The sequence below is a fragment of the Bos indicus x Bos taurus genome, chromosome 10, assembly GCF_003369695.1.
Source record: "Bos indicus x Bos taurus breed Angus x Brahman F1 hybrid chromosome 10, Bos_hybrid_MaternalHap_v2.0, whole genome shotgun sequence".
In the NCBI taxonomy this organism is placed as follows: domain Eukaryota; kingdom Metazoa; phylum Chordata; class Mammalia; order Artiodactyla; family Bovidae; genus Bos; species Bos indicus x Bos taurus.
This window is the reverse complement of record NC_040085.1, coordinates 22876191-22889929: the sequence shown is the minus strand read 5'-3', so window position 1 is coordinate 22889929 and position 13739 is coordinate 22876191. Positions and strand designations below refer to the sequence as shown.

Here is a 13739-nt window from a genome sequence, read left to right as displayed (position 1 = left end):
CCTTTGAAGGAAGGAAGCATTCTCCCTGGAGGACTGTCAGATTGATGTTTCTTCAAGAGGCAAGATGAAGTGATCCAGCACTTAGAACCCACAGGAAAAAAAAATTAGCCCCAGAAGGATCCTGGCAAACATAGTGTCTACCTTCCTATGTTTCAGTTAAATTGAAGCACAGGAGTCTTAGTGGCACTCCAAGGACCTCAGAGTTAAATGGCAGTGACTGTAACCTGGGCTTTCCCACCCTCTGTATACTGATGTGCTGCCCCATCAAGCTACAGAAATGCCTACAGACCTCTTCTCTCATCCTCATTTCTCATCACACGAGGACATACTCTTCACTTGACTGGCCTGAGTGTCTCTGATATATGGAAAGTATTAAATTTTTAAAAAGAGAGGGAGAGAAAAAAAACTCTGCAACTAGCTCAGAAATATTGAGGAAAACGTATTCATTCTTACTGAATGTGCAACTGGGGAGTCATTCCTGATTGAGTTCTCTTTCCCAAACCTTCACCTCATATCCATGTGGGATTCTCTTCCTCACTGTCTCTGAATCCAGTAATATCCCAGAGAATGTTTAATAATCACTTCCTGAGCACCTGCCGTGGGCAGAGGACACACTGCTGAGAAGTGCCTCCTGCCTGTAATTCACTCTTTCTCTCATTGTGTGCACTTGGCATTTTTATACAGAAGTGGAATTACTGTCATCTCATGACCTGAATATTTTCAGGACTTGTTTATAAGCTTTGTCTGAGGCCTAGCTCACAATCTTTTCTTTAGCTTGTGTCCAGACAGATATGTAAGCACATCTTCAGTAAACGTAAAGGATGGCTCAGTAGAAATTGACCACAGAGGAAAACCCCTGATGTTATTTACTCACAAAATAAGTTCCCATTCCACTAGGGTCTCGACAGTGGGGTCTCAGATTCAGTTTCATGGACTGCATCCACTCCCGCTTCCTCTTCTTAGCCTTGGCCTCTGAAAAGCTCACCAGTGTACCTCTCAAGGAGACGGGAAAACAAAGGGTCATTTTGTCATCTGTGGAGGTTTGTGGCCTCTCTGTGTTGGAAGGACTCAGTTATAAGATTTGTTTGGAAAATTATGACATAGGGAGTCAGACCCACATACATATAGGATAGGAGGAACACAACAGGGGGAGATGGTGGGGGTGTTGAAGCAGAGAAGAAGAATGTTGAGAGATGGGACACTGGTGGGGGGTGGAAAAACAGAGACAGGCCACACAGAGGAAGTTGAAAGGAGAGACAGAGCAGGGAAGACGTCAACACATCAACAAATAGGGCGCCTGCAAACATACAAACATTAAGAGGAAAACACCCACAGAGATATCACAAAGACACATGGGGAGACAAAAGACAAAGATGTAGATGGAGGAAGAGACCAGTGATGAAACCCCTTCCAGCTGATGCTTAACCTGTCTCAGGAACATGTGGTAGTCTAAAAGAACTATGGGTTAATAATTATCTATAAAAGTACTTCTACCTAAAAAGGAAGACCTGGCAGACAGCCAGGGATCCTTTCCATTGATTTATAAAATGGTTTGAAAATTGAATCAGCAATTCCTTCCCATTATGCTGTTTGTCAGCAAACTTCAATTGGAGGTTATCTGTACAGCGACTATCCCAGGTGCCCAACAACCATACCAGTCGCTGTGCCCAGTTCAGGGCAGGGAGGAGCTAGGACCTAGTGGACGCTCGTCAGGGTCCTGCTAGAGACCCGCTGCCTAAGCCATATCCATCTGTGGTTTCAGTGGAAACAGTCGCACAGCTGCCCCGGTCGCCCTGCCAATAGAAGAAGTCCTGCAGACCTTACATGACCTGATTGCCTACTTCCAGCCCCCGGAGGAGGGGATGCAGCATGAAGGCAAGCAGAACAAGCTCCGCTCACTCAAAAACAGACAGAATCTTTTCAAGGAAGAGGTAAGTCCAAAACATTAAAAAGTGAGACGCTTTTTGTGTCCAGAGGTAAAAGTACCCCGATGACTGCAATTTAGAGTCTCCATGCAGTCTCTGTCTCCATGCATGCATGTGTTCAAGAAAGAGAGAAGAGCAAAGAGAGAAAGTTGGAAAGAAAAAGATCCATTGGGAGTTACCCTTTCCTGTCAGCACCTGGATCACATTAGCAGCAAACATTGTCATGCTTGTACTTTGGTACATTCAAACCAGATTAATTTAAAGCTTCAGTGTCGCCTATGTATCCAAAATTGGTCTTTCGTAAAATCTCAGCTATGACAGTATGGCATTAGCTGTGATTCCCAAATTTTGGAAGGTATGAGAACTATCTTAGAACTTTGTTGGAAAAATATGAATTCCCAGGTTCCACCACATCAGAAATGCCTGGAGAGCTGGTTTAAGACATACGGATGCTACTATGTCTCAAGGTGAACTTGAGCATCTGAGTCACGAGGGATGGGCATAGATATGGGGAAAATACTAACTTGGGGCTCAAGGAGTCCTGGCCCTAGTTCTGGCTTCATCCCTGGCTGTGTGTGATCTTAGATCACATGGCTTTTCTGAGCTTGGACATGATGATTTGGCATTAATTTTAAGGCCATGGTCATATTCCTGCGGCCTTGCATTCCTATGGACAGGGCTTGTCCTTTGGGCATTTCTAAAGTGTGGGAAGTAGACCTGTCCCTACTGAGCCTTCTGATGTGAGCAGACTTTGGCTGGGGGAACTTTCTGTGTGCCTTTATAGGCTGCTGAAACTACACTTAACATTTCCCTCCTGCTCTTTAAGAACAGCTGGGCACAGATGTTTTTAGTGGGTGGCATAGTACTGTAAATTAGATGGAAAGGTCGTTTTAGAAAATCCTCTTTTAGTCTTATTGTCTCTAAATTCCCTTTTTGGAGCAGATGGGGAGATGCACAAGTTTGCATCTTAAAGAAAAATAGATCCTATATCCAAGGGCTGTTTCTAGGTGAGTCAGAATCATTTCACACCAGACAGAGCAGGCTTCTGTGAGACTCATTCGTGTTCCCTCTTCCTCACTACGTCCTTGGTTTAAGTTAAACACGTGGGGGCAAGCCTGTCAGAGGAGACTGCTGACTCACTTCCAGAATGGATGCTATTTAGGTCTCTGAGGCATAGACATGCATATTTTGTTTTGGGGAGGAAAAAACAAAACCCAAATTGGCACCGTGAAGGTCTGTTTGTACATTAGTATCACCAGCTTTGAAAGGTGAATGATATGGGAGAGGAAAGAACAAAAGGGATCCTGAGATCTTACGTATTTTTACTTTTTTCCCAACTCGCCTTCACAGGGAATGTTAGCCCTTGTGTTAAACTGCATTGATCGCTTAAATATCTACAATAGCATAGCACACTTTGCAGGGATCGCCAGGGAGGAGAGTGGGATGGCCTGGAAAGAAATTCTGAACCTTCTCTACAAATTGCTCGGTAAGTACATGCCCAGAGCTCTCTCCCTGGGCAGGTGGCTATGGAGGTCTATAGGCATTTTTGTTCCAGGAAGGGGGAGCCCAAAAGGGGACTCTTATCTAACATTCAGAAATGAGTGGTCTAGATATATGTGCTAACAAAACAAGAGAATTTGTTGGGAAGGGGCACCTGGACGGAGAGGAGAGTTAGGGAACCCGGGAGGACTGCTCTGTCATGTGGCTCACAGTCTAGGGTCCTACGGTAATGGGATTAGTTTCCAGGTTGTCTCTGGCCAATCACTCTTACTCGCGTTCTCCCTGGTCGTGCATGCATTGCTCAGCCAAGATGGATTCCAGCAAGGAGAATTCTGGGAGGTCAGTAGGATATGTGATGTCTCCTTTTGACCTTTCCAAAATTCTTCCTGTTGGTGGTGCTTTGTTAGTTCTATGTTCCTTACCAGGATCTCCTATTGTAAAATAACTCATGCAACTGATTACTGTGGTGCCTGGCCAGGGTGGGTGGTTTCAGCCAATGTTTCCCTTAACATTTTCATGGAACAAACTGCTATTGTCATCCAGCCTCATTCCTTGGAAGATTGTGTTAACCACTTGATTCTAACCCAGTGGGTTATCAAATCAACCCTGAATATTCATTGGAAGGACATGCTGAAGCTGATGCTCCAATACTTTGGCCACCTGATGCGAAGAGCCAATTCACTGGAAAGACCCTGATGCTGGAAAAGATTGAGCACAAGAAGAGAAGGGGGAGACAGAGGATGAGATGGTTGGATGGCATCACTGACTCAATGGACATGAGTTTGAGCAAGCTCTGGGAGATAGTGAAGGACAGGGAAGCCTGGTGTGCTGCAGTTGATGGGCTTACAGAGAGTCAGACATGAGTTGGTGACTGAACAACAACTAACCCAGCCATTCATTGTGTTAACTGGTAACTTATTTTACTTTCCAAAATGACAGCAACTGGAAGCAAATGGTGATTGGTTTTATCAAACTACCTGTGAAGCACTTGGCAGTTTCTTACACTCCCTGAACCTCATCATTAAAATGAGAGAACAAGGCAAAAATATGTTTAACATACCCTCCAGTTCCAGACTTCTGACACCTGCAGTCAGAGGATGTCTACTCTCTTCAAAAGTGTACCCTTTCACTGTCCACTTGTTGGGCAGTCATGATTCCTGCTGTTTTGGCCTGTTTTTATTTCATTTTGGTGGAAAGAAAAAGGAAATTGAGTAGAGATGTTCCAGCATCCAATCTTTCTTCTCACAACTCTGAATGCATGGTGACCTTCCAGTGCCTGCTGTAACCAATGCCACATGGGCCCAGGCTGCCAGCCTGTGGGAAGAAGACAGTGCAAGATAGTATTGGCCTCTGCAAGAAGGTGGCCACCGATAATGATTTGGCCATGGTAACAGGGCAGCATTTTAGGGCTTTTCTCTGATGTAAATGTTCCATTGAGAGGAAATCCATGGAAAGTTGAGCAGGTCAGAGGGAAGCCTGGAGAAATCAGGTCAGATTCATTCAAGTTGTCAAGGGTCAAGCTGATTAGATTGTGACTGTACTGAGTGACCTCATAAAGTCTCTTCCAACTCTTAACATTTTATGATATGGCTTAAACTCAGTAGTAATTATTACAACAATAGTAGCTAACATTTGTTGATGCCAGGCAGTAGGATATCTCTTTTTGATCCTCAGAGCAACACTGTGAGGTGTAGGTACTCTGACCATTTTATTGAAGAATCTGATGCTCAGAAATGTTCATAACTCATCCAGGGTCATACATGTTAGAAGAGTGATGGAACTATGGCTTGAGTCCAGACAGCCTGGCTGCAGAGCCTCAAGCTCAACCCCCTAGTTGTTCATTCACTAAGTCACATCTGACTCTTTGCAACCCCATAGGTTACCACATGCCAGGCTTCCCTGTCTCTCACTATCTCCCAGAGTTTGCTCAAACTCATACCCATTGAATCAATGATGCCATCCAACCATCGCATCCTCTGTCACCCCCTTCTCCTCCTGCTCTCTTTCTTTCCCAGCATCAGGGTCTTTTTCAGTGAGTCTGTTCTTCACATCAGGTGGCCAAAGTATAGGAGCTTCAGCTTCAGCATCAGTCTTTCCAATGAATATTCAGGGTTGATTTCCTTTGGGATTGACTGGTTTGATCTTGTTATGGCTGATCTGAGAAGCAGGATAGGAGATCAGACTGAATTCTGCCCTTTGATGGCTGTGGAGGTATGAAGCAGAGGTCCTGAGGAAGAATTTCCTTATCCAAATACCTTACAAATGTCTGTGAATACCACAGTCTTTGAAAACCAGCAGCATGATGAGAAAGCCTCAGGGCCAATCAGTTTACATGGACTTGTTCCAGAGTCCCGTCCATAGTACTGGCCTATGGAGGGAAGGCTACTTGGTCTTATAGTGAAAATCTAGTGACAGCATATTCTCTGTCTACCTTTTCAGTATCATCTACCAGTGGTCCTCAAAGATGAACAGGCCTCAGAATTAGCTGGAGGGCTGGTTAGAACACAGATACTGGGCCCATTCCTGGAGTTTCTGGTTCAGTAGACATAGGACAAGGCCACGAATTTGTGTTTTTTAACACGTTCTCGGGTGATACTGACATTCCTATCCGGGGATCACACTTTGAGAACCACTGTTGTGTACTGATGCATTTTAGATATTTTAGAGTTTCATGTTTTGTTATTACTTGCCTAGTTTAGCCAACCCTTTCAGTTGTACTCATTTGGATGCCTTCTTTTAGCAGTAAAGAATAGCAAGTATTTAGCTAGATTTATGGAGAAGGCAATGGCAACCCACTCCAGTACTCTTGCCTGGAAAATCCCATGGGCGGAGGAGCCTGGAAGGCTGCAGTCCATGGGGTTGCGAAGAGTTGGTCACGACTGAGCGACTTCACTTTCACTTTTCATTTTCATGCATTGGAAAAGGAAATGGCAACCCACTCCAGTGTTCTTGCCAGGAGAATCCCAGGGACGGGGGAGCCTGGTGGGCTACCATCTTTGGGGTCACACAGAGTCAGACACAACTGAAGTGACAGCAGCAGCAGCAGCAGCTAGATTTAAGAAAACGTTAGAGGAAATTGAGTTCTGAAGCCAGCAACCAAGCAGATATTGTTTTCTTGCTTATCACTACCTAAAATAATTTTTTTTTTAATCTGTGTATATTTTGTCTCTCTCTCCCATTTCACAAAGGCAGGGAATCTGTTGTTGTGTTCCCACTGACTTTTCCCAGCAAGTAGACAGATGCCTCATACACAGTGGAATCTCTGGAAATATTTGAATGAATGGTAGATTTTTTTTGCTCTTCGAAATGTAGAGACAGGAATGTATCAAAAGGCTTGGGAGGGGAAGGGGACTGTTTCATTCTTTCTAATTGCTAAGCAGATGGAGTATTCAACAGCATCCCGTTCCCATCACTGTGCCCTTTAACCTACATGATCAAACATGTTCTCATTCACAGCTGCTCTTATTCGTGGAAACAGAAACAACTGTGCTCAATTCTCCAATAACCTTGATTGGCTGATCAGCAAATTGGACAGACTAGAATCTTCCTCAGGTAGGATTTGACAGGAAACACAATGGGAGAAGGTGGGGTTTTTCATTTGTTTGTTTCTGTTTAAAAGAGAGAGAAAGTTTAATCTCTGAACAATTCTGCCCCACCCCCCACCCCCCAACACACACACACTGGATTGCAAGCAATCCTCAGTAATTACTTCAACAAAAGAAACATAACCCTAAATCTTCCTGGCACTCTTAAAACTTTGTTGATCAACTTCAAGCCAGCGTCCAAACTCTTTCTTTTCCTGCTTCATTTTTCACTTTGTGCCCTCATCTCCTCTCCCTGGGTCCTTGAATCATTCCCCACCCAGTCTGAACGTGGTCCTCTCAACTATTTAGAAGCAGGACTGAAAAATGACCAAGAACTTACAGGAAATGATACGCCTCGTACCCCCGAGTCACCCTCAACATCATATCTAGAGCCCTTCTTGATGATTCACAGAGAACTTGAGCCAAGAAAAGTGGTCATCGTTACTAAGTGACCATGCCAAGAGGCTCTGCAGTTTGCTTCCTCAGAGATAAGAGAACGTGACAGGTGTGGGTCCCCCTCTGGGAAGCTGAAAGGTTTCAGTGCTCTTTTCATCATTTAGAGATGACAGGAGCTTGAACAGACAAGCCAAGGGAAAGCTCCTCTAATGATCATCCGCCTCCACATATATCTTCTTCTTAAGCCTCTGTTTCCTTCAGTACCTCCTTTCAGGGCCAGACCACATTTTAGGGTAATTTATGAAAACCTTGGGGAAAAAAGAGAATCAAGAGGACTCTTCTCAATGAAACCTATAAAGATATTAGCCAACAACTTTCTGTGCATTTCCACCCCAGTGTTACATGCAGGTGCCAGGCTGCAAGGCCACCTGATCATTTTTCTTACACCTTCGCTTAATACAGAAAACCATCCACTGTGCCCAGAAGAGGGGACAAAGCCCAGTAATCTTTATTTGGTGAGCTTACAGATTACTCATATACCATACCAGTGCATCTAAAAATATTCTGGAGTAATTCCTAGAAAAATTCTTTTTCAAGGAACATTCAAAGCATTTTCTAAATTATTTGAATGACCTTTAGAATTTTTAGTAAACTAGGTATCCCTTTTTCTGTTTTTAAATTAAGTATTGCTTGGTTTTATTGGGTTAAAAATTCTGTTCTAAAGCTGCTTCTCTATATTTTGACCCAGAAGGATCATGTCTTCGTCCAGGAAGAGGGAGGAGGGGTTAGTAATAAATAAACTCACCTCTAAATTACGGAGTGTTGCCCCAGGGGCTCCTGAAGTCTATCCGAGATGGCCACATCTTTCTTCTGGCTGGAAATATTTAATAGATCCAAAGAATGATGGTATTCTGTCCCCTTAGGAGGATCATTTCTCTCTCAGGTTTCTAGTTATAATTAGCTCTGCCAGTTATTTAATGTCCAAATGATTTTTGTGGCATACATGCAGGTATCTTGGAAGTTTTGCACTGCATCCTCATTGAAAGCCCAGAAGCCTTAAACCTGATAGCAGAGGGCCACATCAAGTCCATCATCTCCCTGTTGGATAAGCACGGACGGAATCACAAGGTAGGTGTGGAAGGAATTCGGAACAGGGATTGACTTTACCTGACTTTTCCTTCCCTGCTGCTTAGTAACCCTTGTGTGTTATGGAGAGAGTATTGACTACTCTCTTTCTTGGCTTTGATTTTTTTTTAAAACAAATTTAAAAATAACAACAACAACAACAAAAAAAAAACCTCTGGAAACTGAGATCCTAAAAGAGAGAGAGTGATGACTACTCTCTTTCTTGGCTTTGATTTAAAAATAAATTAAAAAAAAAAAATCTCTGGAAACTGAAATCCTGAAAGACCTTTCCTTCTTAGGAGCACACTCTGAGCCAGTCACACAGGCCCTTGGGTGGTCCCCTCAGTTTCCACCAGCTTCCCAAGTCTGGCTCATCATTACCCCCTTAACACCCAGCTGGTTTGCGAGGCATTCAGCTCTATACAGGGTCGGCTGCAGGAACTGATCCCACCCTCGAGTCTAGGAGCTTAGAAATGAAACAGCTAGTGCCAACTTTATAAAGAAGCTACACAGAAATCAGATTTAGGATAATGTAGAAAGTTTTGGCAACATGGCATGTTCTTAAATGAAATCAGAGTTGCCATGAGTCAAAGCAGGTGGAAAAAAAAAAGGGGGGGTTTTCATGAACAAGCCAGAGGGGATGAGCGGTAGGGCTGTCCCCTGAGAGAAAACAGTTGCATGACCTTGAGCCCCCATCATTTCAGCTGTAAAATGAAGACAACGCCACCTCACTTACAAAGGCAGAATTCTGGGTCAAGTTTTTTTTTTTTTTTTTAAGTTCTCTTAAAGTTCTAATTTCTCTATTTGTATGGAATTACATTTCTAAGACATCATGATCTCTGGGGATTAGTGTTAGCTGCTCAGTCGTGTCCAACTCTTTCTGACCCTATGGACCGTACCCCTCCAGGCTCCTCTGTCCATGGAATTTTCCAGGTGAGAATACTGGAGTGGGTTGCCATTCCCATCTCCAGGTGATCTTCCCAACCCAGGGATCAAACCTGGGTCTCCCACATTACAGGCAGATTCTTAACTATCTGAGCTATGAGGGAAGCATGATCTCAGGAAAGTCTATTAAAATATGTCTTATCCTGACCCACTGATATCTGCCCCGTACATGGAAGGCGATATCTTACTGACTCATTAGTGAGCAGGCAGGTACTATAAGGCTGAAGAGGAGCATTTCAAGATCAGGTGGCATATTTGGATGTGAGGGACAGCAGCTGGGCTCAGGCAGAGTGGAGAGAACACAGCTTGGTCACTGGCCCTCTCTGCTCAACCTCAGCTGGGGGGCACTGCACATCGGAGACATGTCTTGGAGTGGGGGGTCCAGGAGAACAAGCCTCTGCAGCACTGCTCAGATGATATGTATCATCCTTAGGAAACAAACAAGCCATGGGCCTTTGCATCTATGAAATTGCTTGGCGAAAAACAGAAAGAAATATGGGGGGTTGGTAATTGCTTTCCCAAATGTGGTAAATCAAAAGCAGGCATGAGGCTCCTGCTTCAGCCCAGCTTCGCTATGTCTGAACATGCCCCTTCCCATCTGCGAAGTGTAATAAGAGTAATTGATAAGCACCCGAGTAACCCATGGCCTGAGTCGGGAGCCATGGGCACACGTCAAGAGGAGCTCTTAGAAAGCAAAGCTGCTCTCCTTTCATTGCTCCTGGGGCTGCTTTGTGATCATACTGCAGAACACACTTAGTAGATGACGAACTTTGTGATGGCTTCTTTCAGCCAAAAGCCACAAGCCCTTACTGGATTGTCGCTCAGTAATGGCAGCTGAATACTGTTCTGACTACGGTATGAGTATTCCACGGTTGAGAATACTGAAACCTTTTGTTGTTGTTGTTGTTGTTGTTGTTCAGTCGCTTAGTTGTATCTGACTCTTTGTGACCCCATGGGCTGCAGCACGCCAGGCTTTCCTGTCCTTCACTATCTCCTGGCGTATGCTCAAACTCACGTCCATTGAGTCGATGATGCTATCCAACCATCATATCCTCTGTCACCTCTTCTTCTCCTGCCTTCAATCTTTCCCAGCATCAGGGTCTTTTCCAATTAATTGACTCTTCGCATCAGGTGGCCAAAGTGTTGGAGCTTCAGCTTCAACACCAGACCTTCCAATGAATATTCAGAGTTGATTTCCTTTAGGACTGACTAGTTTGATCTCCTTGCTGTCCAAGGAACTCTCAATGCCTAGGGACTGAGGGCTAGGGAGCTTTATTATTGTGCTAGGAATCCATGCCTGGCCTGATACGTTACCTGAATGTAGTAGCATAGTACTCTTACATCTTCCAGACTGAGAAGTTCTGGGCAATGATGTCAAAGCTGAGGCAATGTGATTGTGGTACAAAAAGAATCTCTTCTAGAATGTCCCATTTTTTTGTTTTCTGATGGATTTTTTGGATGGGGACTGGCTTGTCATGAATTCAGTTCCATTAGAGTTATTCATGTACATGACTTTTATTTTCAAGGGAAACCTAGTCTCAGATCATTACCAGGGATATTTGTGGTAGCTTGGCAAAGAATGCTGGGTGCAGACTAGACCTCCATTGCAGCATTGTATCTTAACTTGGAAAATGCCAAAGCAATGTTTTCCTATCCAGGCTGCTCTGTTTTCCATAGTCCCAGGTGTCCAGACACCTCTGACCTATTCACTTAGGTTTCTGTGAAGAGAGTGATTCAAAATACATAGAATTTTAGAGCCCAGGGCACCTCACAACTCCTCCAAAAACAGTGATGGTGATGATAATGATAGTGTACGTTTATTTTGCTTCTGACAAATACCAGGTGCTGTGCTCAGTGTTCGCATGCATTTTCTTTCTTCCTTGTTATTATTCCATGAAGTATTATTTCCACTTGAGGCGAAAACAAGGCCAGTGTATATGACACCTTAAAATATTAACTAAGGTTGCCAGACAAACCAGGACCATAATTTAGGTCTCCAACAGTAAGTTCAGTATTCTTTCCAGTGTTTCTCAAGCTGTAGTCTGGCATGTTCTATGAGACTATGTTTAATTTTGTGTTCCAGTTTTTTTTATTATTATTATATAAATATAAAACTCTTCACAGTAAAAAAATTCACAATCAGAAACCATTTCGTATAGTAAGTTAGTATTTCTCAGACTGGAATTTGAGAGTTCCTGTGGGTCCATGAAGGTGGTCTTCAGGACCATGACATTTTTTGTTAAAGGTTTATAGATATAGTGGGTTTGAGAAACATCCTTACTGTACCGCGCCTCCTCCATTCATATGTTTAGAAAGGAAAGGCATTCTTTGCTTCCGTTCTGAGCTCCCTCAGGGCTCACCATTCCAGTAGCTATACTGTGATGGCTGTGACATCCTTTGTTTACTGATATGGCAAGTAATATTTTAGTTCTCAGCTCTATACTGGCTGTGAAAAGTGTTGCCAGTCATCTAAAGCATGATCGAATTTAGGTCAAAAAGTTAGAGAGAAAGCACAATCTTTGGAGTAAAAAGAACAGAAGTGGGGTGTGCTGCCCCAGTTTCTGAATGGACTCTACCCCCATGACCTCACAAGTGACGAGGCTTACTCATCCTCAGCATCTCCTCACTTTCTACTTTTCCAGATCCCATCAAAATTCTCTTTGCCTTCAGAACAGTTCAGATGCCACCCTCTCCATGAATCTTTCTCTGAATCCCAGCTGGATGTGATCTCCTCTCCTCCCCTGTACACCATGCACTTTGTTCCATGGTGTTTCCACTCTGCCTTTCCTTGCAGATATATTGCGTGTATATTTCTCTCAGAGACTAGGGACCTTGTGATCCCCATAGTGCCCAGCTCACATGTTACACACAGCAGGCATCTAATACATGTTTTTGAGGGTGTGATTAAAAAAAAAGAGGAATGGATGAGTAGACCCACCATCTCCTCCTGTCTCATCTTGAATGGATGGAAGCTCACAAATGCACCCAAGTCTCATCTCATCCAACAGATGGCTGTTGGTAGTAAGAGACACACTTACTATGTTGGTGGCACCGATTTTATAGAGTAAAAAGGACAACTGTTGAATATTCTGACAGCAACCCTCTAATTTTTCCATGAAGTAAGATTCTAATAATACAAATAAAGTATGCCCTTTTCCCTCGTCCCTGCAACCTAACGTACTTCACACCTGCTCCATGTTATCACAGATGAATATTTTTTTATTCTTTGTTTCACACGGATTTGGAGCCACCTGTGATAAAATACATATATATATATATATAGTAAAATAGTCATATCATTGGTCCTGAGAAAGTGTAAATCAGAACTGAGATGTTAGCCCTAACAGGTAGGTGGGGTGGGCATGGCACAGAAGAGTACCAAGGTAAGGAAACCATTAACTCCCACAGACTTGCTGTAATAGCGCCACAAAATCACCTCTGAGATCCCAGGCAGTCAAGGCAAGATAGAAGTGCTCCAAACCACTCAGTTCACACCACAGGGAGAACAGAATCTGTTCTGCAGAGAGAAAGCACTCATTTATCAAATAAAAATTCACCACATTAAGTACCTTTTGTATTTTAAAAAATAAAGCTATTTTAATAGAAAGCTGAGGACAAAATGCAAGAGACAAATGCTATTTCCATGGATATGCAATGCCTCTTTCTTACCTTTAAATCAGAATTCCCATGTGAGCCTGTGTTTTGGGTAGTTGACTAATGGAGATTAAATGTGCAAGGAAAGATCTTGGATGAAATGTGGTGTCAGTGGTGAAAATGGCTTTACAATTAAGCAGCAAATGAATTTCACAGAGTGGCCCAGGGAAATTCTCAAGTTGGACCAATGTATAGATTCATTTCACTTCAGTTCAGTTGCTTAGTCATGTCTGGCTCTTCAACACCATGAATCACTGCACTCCAGGCCTCCCTGTCCATCACCAACTCCCGGAGTTCACTCAAACTCACATCCATCGAGTCAGTGATGCAATCCAGCCATCTCATCCTCTGTCGTCCCCTTCTCCTCCTGCCTCCAAACCCTCCCAGCATCAGGGTCTTTTCCAATGGGTCAAATCTTTACATGAGGTAGCCAAAGTATTGGAGTTTCAGCTTTAGCATCAGTCCTTCCAGTGAACACCCAGGACTGGTCTCCTTTAAGATTGACTGGTTGGATCTCCTTGCAGTCCAAGGGACTCTCAAGAGTCTTCTCCAACACCACAATTCAAAAGCATTGATTCTTTGGCGCTCAGTCTTTTTCACAGTCCAACTC

At 43.6% G+C, this 13739-nt stretch overlaps 1 protein-coding gene across 5 annotated transcripts in view; it reads left to right on the top strand.

Annotated features, from left to right (window-relative positions):
- RYR3 (ryanodine receptor 3) overlaps window positions 1-13739 on the top strand; it is a 557802-nt gene that overhangs the window by 292977 nt on the left and 251086 nt on the right. For all 5 annotated transcript variants that reach the window (XM_027553458.1, XM_027553456.1, XM_027553457.1 and 2 more), the window contains 4 exons: window positions 1763-1931; window positions 3276-3411; window positions 6882-6977; window positions 8415-8533. In XM_027553458.1, coding sequence (XP_027409259.1) covers window positions 1763-1931; window positions 3276-3411; window positions 6882-6977; window positions 8415-8533 — 520 coding nt within the window. The remainder of the gene's footprint in view (window positions 1-1762; window positions 1932-3275; window positions 3412-6881; window positions 6978-8414; window positions 8534-13739) is intronic.